The 10,305-nt window shown below is 39.6% G+C and overlaps 1 protein-coding gene across 1 annotated transcript in view; it reads left to right on the forward strand.

The window, feature by feature from the left end:
* Positions 1 to 3,155, forward strand: part of LOC125261055 (male-specific lethal 3 homolog) — an 89,303-nt gene extending 86,148 nt beyond the window's left edge. Inside the window, exon 9 of the mRNA XM_048179604.1 lies at positions 1,124 to 3,155. Within this exon, the coding sequence (XP_048035561.1) occupies positions 1,124 to 1,256 (133 nt within the window). The 3' untranslated portion in view covers positions 1,257 to 3,155. The remainder of the gene's footprint in view (positions 1 to 1,123) is intronic.
* The last annotated feature ends 7,150 nt before the right edge of the window (positions 3,156 to 10,305 follow it).

Here is a 10,305-nt window from a genome sequence, read left to right on the forward strand (position 1 = left end):
ATTGTATTACAGATCTATTCATGAGAATCGATCGGGTCACTCGCACTGGTGCGCCTAAATATTTTTTGTGAAATGGTCGCAGTGTAGAGCCCTGCAGTGTGAATCAAATGTGCTATATGAGCATATCGCCATTGTGCAGGCGAACTGGATTTATGGATTCAATGAATCCTGTTGTTCATGCAGACATAGAACCTCCATGTTTGATTATAGATAGCCTAGTATTACTTTACTGTCAATATAATACCAGGTATGATTGAAGGTCATGGCCATCTCTTCCACAATCAACTCTTAAGTCTCCTCTGCTAATACCGCAGCACAACTTCAGTCTTGGGACAGTAATGTCTGGCTGTGCTGTTCATTTGGATTTCCCAAATAAGAAGTTGACATCTGTGTGACCATGTTGATCTGTCACTTTCAGGTATCCTATAGCAGCAATGGTTTTGACTGATGCAGAAGCAAAAACACAAAGTTCTTTACTCTAGGCAACGGACAGCTTAAAGGGATAGTTCACTCAAAAATGAAAATTTGATGTTTATCTGCTTACCCCCAGCGCATCCAAGATGTAGGTGACTTTTTTCTTCAGTAGAACACAAATGATGATTTTTAATTCCATCCGTTGCCGTCTGTCAGTCAAATAATGCGAGTGAATGGGAACTCTATCAATAAGAGTCGAAAAAACTTGCTTAGACAAATCCAAATTAAACCCTGCAGCTCGTGACGACACATTGATGTCCTAACATTGTGGTGTTTTAGAGGTAAAAAATTATATAAATACTGTTTGGTTTCTCGCACAAAACAGATTTTGTGTCTTAGGACATCAATGTGTCATCACGAGCCACAGGGTTTAATTTGCATTTGTCTAAGCATGTTTTTTCAACTCTTATTGATAGAGTTCCCATTCACTCGCATTATTTGACTGACAGATGGCAACGGTTGCAGTTAAAAATCATCATTTGTATTCTACTGAAGAAACAAAGTCACCTACATCTTGGATGCGCTGGAGGTAAGCAGATAAACATCAAATTTTCATTTTTGGGTGAACTATCCCTTTAATGGATGTGCAAACTTGGTATTTGAAGCTCTTTCAAATCTTAAAGAGAATGTTTCCATTTTCTCCACTCAGCCTCCATGTACTCTGGCAAAGGGGAATCCCAGCCCTCACTTTGTTTGGTAAGTTTCCTCAACAGCAACCTTCCTTGTGTTGTGAGAGGCGCAAGGAATCCAAGAGGGTCATTCAAGGCATTCACGGTAGATAGGACTCCTCTCTGAGTAAAAGGCTTGTAATCGTCTGAAACATGAAAGAGTTGGACAACATTCCAGGACACACCAAGACTACATAGGGTGGGAAGGCAATTAGAAAGTTGCAGATCTTTAATGCCCTCAGCATGGTCTTTCAAAGGAAAAGCTTCAATCACATTTAGACAGAGATAATGTTGTGGATTTAAGGTTAGACACTGCAAGCATCTCTTGTGTACATTTGAGAAAGTTGATCGTTCTGCCTCTGTAGCACATGATATCAGCATGTTAACAACATAGAACTCCTTCTCCACCAACTTTCTGGTGTCACTGCCCAGACTCTCTTTTTATTCTTTGGCTACTTTCCAAAACATGAACTTGCATTCTGTGATCCACATTTTCGCTGTCAAAGTTATTGTTTCTGTATCACAGGAACCTTAGATAATCCCTATGGTCCTTCCTAAACAGAAAACAATGGAACATGTGCTGTATATCAGCAGTAAAGCCACATTCTTTACAGAATCTCATCAGGACACCTAGCAGGCTGTTATTCAAGTCAGGGCCTGTGAGAAGTACATTAAGTGAAACTCCCTCAAATTTTGTCAGGTTTCTTAGGATGATACACCTCAAACAGCGGCAAGTACCACACTTCCTGACCTTGCTGAAAATGTAGTGCAATCTCTGTTCAGATCACTTGTTCAGAGTGACGCAGTGTGAAATACATAGTCTTTGTTGTTGGGTAGGTGTTGTCTGGGCTCACAAAAAGGTAGCACCGCAACCCAACTGTTGCAGCTGTCCTGAAAAAAACTTTTTGTCCATGATCTGGAGAAACCTAGGGCCGGTTTTCAGCTGGACGTACACCCGGTCATAAGACTAAGCTTAACATAAAATGCGTTTTAAGTTCTGCGTAGAACTAATACCTGTTGGACCATCTGGGCATAGCGCATGTCTGAGACTAATTCTTACGCCTAGTCAAAGGTAGGTGTAAAGTGAGAAGTCTTGATTTGTTTCCATGGTGAAAAAATAGATAAATAAAAACGTTGAGACGATGGAGTGTCTGGTATACAGGCTGCACGATCAGCGGGTTTACTGGCGTGAAAGAGTAATGAGAGACCGCACCAATCCTCTAGATATATATGGAGACAGAACTTATTGAAAGTTTTCGTTTAAGCAGGGTTGAATTGTTAGAATTAATAACTGAGTTTTCACTGCAGTTAAAACATGGCCGTGGACTAGGCTACTGACATTTCATTGATGTAATTGTTTTATTTACACTGCACGTTGAGGAGTAGTTTTAAAAAAAAGCTTGCGAGCAGCAGCACTTGCATAGATCCTCCACGTCAATCTAGCATTAAAGATAAAGACGAAGCGAAAATATACAAAAAGCATAAGTGTTATTTATTTTTGTTAGGTTTTTAGCTCTCATTTGTAATACAATATTTATACAGTAAAGATGCAGATGTTTTCTCTAGCGGACATTGTTTGTTACCATGGCAATCGCTTGAGCTTGCACACTTCACATGCTTCTTGTTCGCTTAAAATGCCCTTAAATCTAGCACAGTTATAAACTCATTACAGTAGAGGCAGTTTGCCGTAGATGAGGCGAATCTGATATATCTAAAATGCTGCAAGTCAAGAGCACTATGATTTAATTATTTTCAATTATTAATTTCATAGTACCTGGCTACTGATTAGCACATAGCCCATCTTGTTTCTATTTATTTATTGACTTAGTCGTTATTACTTTATTTAATTCCGTGCCTGGTGGTGTACACAAATAATTTGGGAATTCAACATTCGATAATGAACCGAAATAAATTGTATAGTGCTCTTGACTTGCAGCACTATACAGGTCCTTCTCAAAAAATTAGCATATTGTGATAAACGTTCATTATTTTCAATAATGTAATGATAAAAATTAAACTTTCATATATTTTAGATTCATTGCACACCAACTGAAATATTTCAGGTCTTTTATTGTTTTAATACTGATGATTTTGGCATACAGCTCATGAAAACCCAAAATTCCCATCTCAAAAAATTAGCATATTTCATCCGACCAATAAAAGAAAAGTGTTTTTAATACAAAAAAAGTCAACCTTCAAATAATTATGTTCAGTTATGCACTCAATACTTAGTCGGGAATCCTTTTGCAGAAATGACTGCTTCAATGCGGCGTGGCATGGAGGCAATCAGCCTGTGGCACTGCTGAGGTGTTATGGAGGCCCAGGATGCTTCGATAGCGGCCTTAAGCTCATCCAGAGTGTTGGGTCTTGCGTCTCTCAACTTTCTCGTCACAATATCCCACAGATTCTCTATGGGGTTCAGGTCAGGAGAGTTGGCAGGCCAATTGAGCACAGTAATACCATGGTCAGTAAACCATTTACCAGTGGTTTTGGCACTGTGAGCAGGTGCCAGGTCGTGCTGAAAAACGAAATCTTCATCTCCATAAAGCTTTTCAGCAGATGGAAGTATGAAGTGCTCCAAAATCTCCTGATAGCTAGCTGCATTGACCCTGCCCTTGATAAAACACAGTGGACCAACACCAGCAGCTGACATGGCACCCCAGTCCATCACTGACTGTGGGTACTTGACACTGGACTTCAGGCATTTTGGCATTTCCTTCTCCCCAGTCTTCCTCCAGACTCTGGCACCTTGATTTCCGAATGACATGCAAAATTTGCTTTCATCCGAAAAAAGTACTTTGGACCACTGAGCAACAGTCCAGTGCTGCTTCTCTGTAGCCCAGGTCAGGCGCTTCTGCCGCTGTTTCTGGTTCAAAAGTGGCTTGACCTGGGGAATGCGGCACCTGTAGCCCATTTCCTGCACACGCCTGTGCACGGTGGCTCTGGATGTTTCTACTCCAGACTCAGTCCACTGCTTCCGCAGGTCCCCCAAGGTCTGGAATCGGTCCTTCTCCACAATCTTCCTCAGGGTCCGGTCACCTCTTCTCGTTGTGCAGCGTTTTTTGCCACACTTTTTCCTTCCCACAGACTTCCCACTGAGGTGCCTTGATACAGCACTCTGGGAACAGCCTATTCGTTCAGAAATTTCTTTCTGTGTCTTACCCTCTCGCTTGAGGGTGTCAATGATGGCCTTCTGGGGTGCGTTTCCCAAAGCGAACTATGGTCGCAAGTTCCGTCGTTACCAATAGAGTTCAATGGGACTTGCGACCATGGTTCACCAACGATGCTTTCGGGAAACTCACCCCTGGACAGCAGTCAGGTTGGCAGTCTTACCCATGATTGCGGTTTTGAGTAATGAACCAGGCTGGGAGTTTTTAAAAGCCTCAGGAATCTTTTGCAGGTGTTTAGAGTTAATTAGTTGATTCAGATGATTAGGTTAATAGCTCGTTTAGAGAACCTTTTCATGATATGCTATTTTTTTGAGATAGGAATTTTGGGTTTTCATGAGCTGTATGCCAAAATCATCAGTATTAAAACAATAAAAGACCTGAAATATTTCAGTTGTTGTGCAATGAATCTAAAATATATGAAAGTTTAATTTTTATCATTACATTATGGAAAATAATGAACTTTTATCACAATATGCTAATTTTTTGAGAAGGACCTGTATATAGGCTATATGAAATTTTGTACTACAAATGAAAGCTAAAAACCTAACAATTTAAAAAAAAAAAAAAAAATCCTTTTTTTTTAAATATATTTTTGCTTGGTAGTCTTTTATCTTTCATGCTAGATTGACATGAAGGATGTTGGCAAGCACCAATGCTCGCGAGCTACCCTCCGTCTGCTGCCTATCCCACTGAAAATAAACTGGGATCTTGTTGTTGTACTGTACCACGTAGAATGAATCCCCTGACCAAGAGTATAAGGTATATTAATAAAATAAAGTAATAACAAATAAGGTAAGTAAGTGCCAAATCAGCTAGGCCACCAGGATTTAATTTTTCCTGGTTGCTCGCGATGGCCAGTCCGGGACTGCCTTATATTTAGCCCAGTTATTAGGCTATAATAATAATAAAAATGATGGCACTTCGGGTGAAAAAGGTCATCTTCTGTGTTCAGTCTTTTAAACCACTCCTCAATGTGCAGTGTAAATAAAATGTCAATGAATTGATAGTAGCCTAGTCTGGGGCCGCACCCCCGTAATGGCACAGCCCACGGTGCAAATTACAAGACAAAAAATGGAAAAATAGAAAATAGGTTAGATTTCATTTATTCAAATGTTTGTTTCTAAAGTCATAATTTTGCAAAAGTAAAATTGAAAAAAGGGGAGAATATGGAAAATATCCATTAATGATGTAACCGAAAAACAAGAAAAATGAACGCCTGGTTTCAATTTTTCATTTTTGCATTTGCATTGTATGGTCTGAAAACTGAACTGTGAAGCGTTACATGGACCAGCGGTGGTATGGGTCTGTTTATCTTTTGCCAGATGTCTTGTTTTTTAAATTTTGTTTTTACTCGTTACTGAATTGTTTTGCTTGCATACCAAAATATGCATATACTTACTGAATAGCTCAATATTTTTTCTTGTTTCACAATCTGAGTAATTTAATTTTCATTTTTTTTTTGGCTCAGCAGTTATGTTTCATATATTCGTTGGAGTCAATAAATTCAAATTTGTAAGCATAATAACACAAATGGCTTCTCAACTAACAGTGCAGTAGAACATCTACGCTAAAGCGTCTATGCTAAGCGTAGCTGCGCCTAATCATAGTTTTAGATGGTGCAACAGGTGTAAATATTAATCGGAAAGCTGGTTCTAACTAAGTCCAGCATAGAGCTTACACCCAACTTTTTTATGTCCAGCTGGTGCAACTGGCCCCTAGTGTCTTCCACAGCAATCTTATGATCATTCGCATTGCAGGAGTAAACTGAACTGAATGACCATTGTTTTGACCTTTCTAGAGGTTGCTGCCATTATGGATTAACTCTCTGGGGTCTGAGGTGTTTTGACATGCCCTGACATTTGTGCTTGTTTCTGTTGCTAATAACATTTTCATGGCTAAAGTCTGATTACACTGTAAACTCTGCTACAATAATATGTGGGCAGCTTGTATGTAAAAATTTGTAGTTTTGAGAAAATGACGTTTATGCGTTGTAGTGAATTCCAGGGCCCAGTTTACGGCCGGGCCCCTCTCTCTCCGTAACAGTGGACAAAGGTTTGCTACATTTTGATTGGATCTTGGTGGACTAACACAAACAAACTGTCCAACGCCATCAGATAAAGATGGAAGGACAACATCCAGACCTCTCTTAGAGGGTAAGAAGAAGACCTCTTGTACCAAGCCTGGGAAGGACAAGGCTTCTCATTGGTCCACAGGCAGTTACTGCCCTTCACCATCTAGACGCTACTTCCTAAGGTTAGCCAGAGACTGCCATAAAAATTCCTCGGGACCTTAGCAGGAATGGGTGAAACAGAGAGATCACAAAGATCCATCCAAATCCATTCAAAACTATGTTTGAAAACCTTAGAACTGATGCAAACTACACATCCATTTCATACTTATTCACAGAAATAAGTATTCTCAGTGACAGCTATTTGTAGTGCAACATCTGATACAAATTCAGCTGTTAATGTACAATTGAATGACAGTTCAATCTTTTTCCATCATGTTTAGTCTCTATTTGTTTGGAATATTGCCAAAGGTATTCTGGTGGTGGTTTGGAAAGTGAGAAATGCATTGGTAAACTTTAAAGACACTGTAAAGACTTCCAACTTTGTGCTTTATGCAAATGAGTTCCACAGGGGAGAGAAGGGTGGGCCACACTGTGTGTGTCCCCTCTGATGCCAGCAGCCAATCACAGCACTCGAATGGAGAAGCGCCAAAATGCAATCTCCTCCTCATCGGAAAGGGATAAAGGTACCCTTTCTACAGACACTCCTTGTTCTGAGTCTGTCCTGTACGGGGATAGACATTAACAGACACAACACCATTCTGAGCCTCTGGTCCATCCAGAGAGACAACAACTGATCCCATGATCTTAGTCTACAGCTTGTGAGGCAGCAACAGAGACGACCACGTTCTGAGCCTCCAGCTTGTGAGGAAAGAGACATTAACAAACACTACGTTCAGAGTTTCTGTCCAGCGAGACAGTGACGACATCTGCAACAAGGTTAAGCTCAGGAGAGCAAACCTTCACTTCAAGGCACCTTCGTCTGCGTGTTCCAGATTGTTAAGGACCTTCTGCACCTACACCAGGGCCTCATCTGCGTGTTAGGACCCTTTGGTGCTCCAGGAGATCAGCATCCCACAGAGCTTCGTGTTCAAGACTGTTGAAACAGATTCTGGCTCCTCTCCCCACTGCATTGTCACCCAGCACAACCAGTGGAAGACGTCACCGTCATCGGACTCAACCACGTGGAACGTAAATATCACTTAACCAAACCTCTTTCCAGAGACCTTGGCATTGTTGTATATTATCAGTATATAGTTTCCTAATTCCTATTAGATTCAATATAGCTGATGTTAGTCAATAACAAATAATCTCTCGTTTATTTGTTTGTTGCATAATAAGGTTCTCCACCTTATTATTTTCAGAGAAACAGTTTATCTTTCGCTAAGATAACGTAACTCTTCCATAGCCACACTCAACTTAATCACTTGTATTCTATGTATCTTATGCACTTCATTCTTTTATCATTCATGGTATTCATTTAGTAGTTGTGTTAGTTATTCTTGTTTATCTTTTTGTTAATAAAATTTATTTTATTACACTTGTGTTTTCCTTGTGCTGATAATACAGAAAAGGTTCTACAAGTTAGCAATATCACCAATCTTTCAGATAAATCAGCTGACAACTTTACATTAATTCTAAATGAATGAAGGCCCCTTTTGGGAGTGTTCTCATACTGCCAATGGTAAAAGACCTTGACTGGTGCCCTGAACTAGGGAAAGGGGGGGAAGTGGTCATCTGATGTACTCATAACCACACCTTAAGAGACGTGTGATCCAAAAATCACAACGTCAGCGGTGACTTGAGTACCAATCCCTATTTTACTTCACGTCCTTGGATGGACAAAGTAAAAATCACTACAGCGTGGTTTGTGAAAAGTATTTTTTTAGTCAGTGAAATAAGGCCATAAAACCCATACTGAATATTTGTTCACAAGACTTTTGTATCAAAACTGTATCTTGAAGCCTAGAATTTTTTTCTTCAAAACAATGTGAAAATCATCCTGAATAGAATGAATGTGAGAAGATTAAAATAATGGCTTTTTGATTGTTTCTATTTTATTTACAACACAACACAATCCAAACATGCATAACAAAAGACAAAAAGGCACACTGATCTAAACACAGAGATATGGACAGTCACACACCTTTGTGCCATTCCTGAAACAGTTCCTGTACAACATACCTATCATTTCTAAGATGTTTGCTTTTTCATTCAACCATGTAGAAGCTTGCTGATGTTGCTACAGTGCACTTAGAGAAAAAAAGTTTTAACCCTCTGGGGTCTGAGGATTTTTGGGGCTTTGGAGAAGTTTTGACATACCCTGACATTTGTGCTTTTTTCAGTTGCTTATAAATGTATGAATGGCGAAAGTGCGTTACACTGGGAGTTCTGGTTTCCGCTCGATGGAGTAGGTTGGAAGTAAGGATCTCTGCCAAGAAAATACACTAATATAGCAATTTGAGCCCTCAAAAGTTGATAAAGCAGGGGCCAAATATAATAAGTATCCTAACAACAAGACCACATGTGAAAAGAAAACTCTGTGAAGCAAACATCGCGTACAGCCTGTTCTACCCAGCCAGACTCACTATCACGGTGAACTTGGCACTCCTTTGACTCTCTGTGAGCTGCTGAAGAATTCTTCAATCAGAAGATTACTACAATGACTTATGTGCAAGTAGCATGAATGGACACTTTTTGTCCGTAACTAACACACACACACACACACACACACACACACACACACACACACACACACACACACGTAATCTGATGAATGTGAATATTTTAATAAGATTTTTTTCTTCTCTTTTGGTTATGATGTAGTTAATATATCTTAACTACAATAGAAGTGAATTAAATACACGATTATCTAGCAGGAGTTTGGGATTTATGATAAACTGATTGACGATATGTAAGAAGGGACTTTATTTTTATTATATTTCCTTTGTTGTTACTTGCTGTTGCTTTATCATATAATCTAATAATTGATTGGGGTTCAGATGTCTTAAACGCATAAATATCAAAGAGGAGCAGAGAGAATCTCATTTAATTCTCTAGCTTTCTCTCTTCAAGCTGTTGAAAACAGCAATGTGTTTTTTGGTAAATTTGTTATTAGGGCTGGGTATCGTTCAGAAATTTTCGATACCGATACAATACCGATACTTTGACTTCGATACCGATACCTAAACGATACCTTTTTTGATACCTTACAAAACTTGTTTACACGTATGAAATCCTTTTTCAGTGTTTTTTTTTTTTTTACATACTCAAAAACCCATCTCCTTAGCCAGTATACAAACAATAAACAAAAGCACAAAGGAGCAAAATGTAACTAACACCATACATCAGTGCAAACAGTTTTAACAAAGTTTTAGTGCAAAATTAACAGTTTTGAGAGGCTCACTGTTACATACGTAGGCTTTTTAAAACACTTCAGCAGTTCTTCTTCAAAAAAATTAGCATGTCTGCTTTTTTGAGAGACAGACAAGCCCGCTCCTAACTGATAATGTCCCCAGCAGTAGAAAAATGTACGCTCTGATGATGTGGAAGATGCTTGCACGCAGAGATACCTTGTTGCCAAATCAGAAAGCAATGGCAGAGTGTGCTTCATGTCCCACCACCAGGTTACGGAGGACAGCGTAGATGGAAGTGATCTGTAGTGATTTATCTCTGCCTTCTCTTTCATGGAGCCCTCTCTCACATAGTGGACTGACACTGTCAGATAGTGGTCTTGTGCAATGCTGGTCCAGCCATCAGCAGTCACAGCCACATGCCTTACATCTTGTAACTCTTTCTTGATGTTTTCTTTTTCTACAGCATACCATGCAGGTATGAGGGTATTTGAGAGCATGTCTTGGCTGGGGGTTTGATATCTGGGGTTTAAGACCTTAACATCTCCTTATAATTGACATCATCAGAACAC

Source organism: Megalobrama amblycephala, unplaced genomic scaffold (assembly GCF_018812025.1).
Source record: "Megalobrama amblycephala isolate DHTTF-2021 unplaced genomic scaffold, ASM1881202v1 scaffold253, whole genome shotgun sequence".
Lineage (NCBI taxonomy): Eukaryota > Metazoa > Chordata > Actinopteri > Cypriniformes > Xenocyprididae > Megalobrama > Megalobrama amblycephala.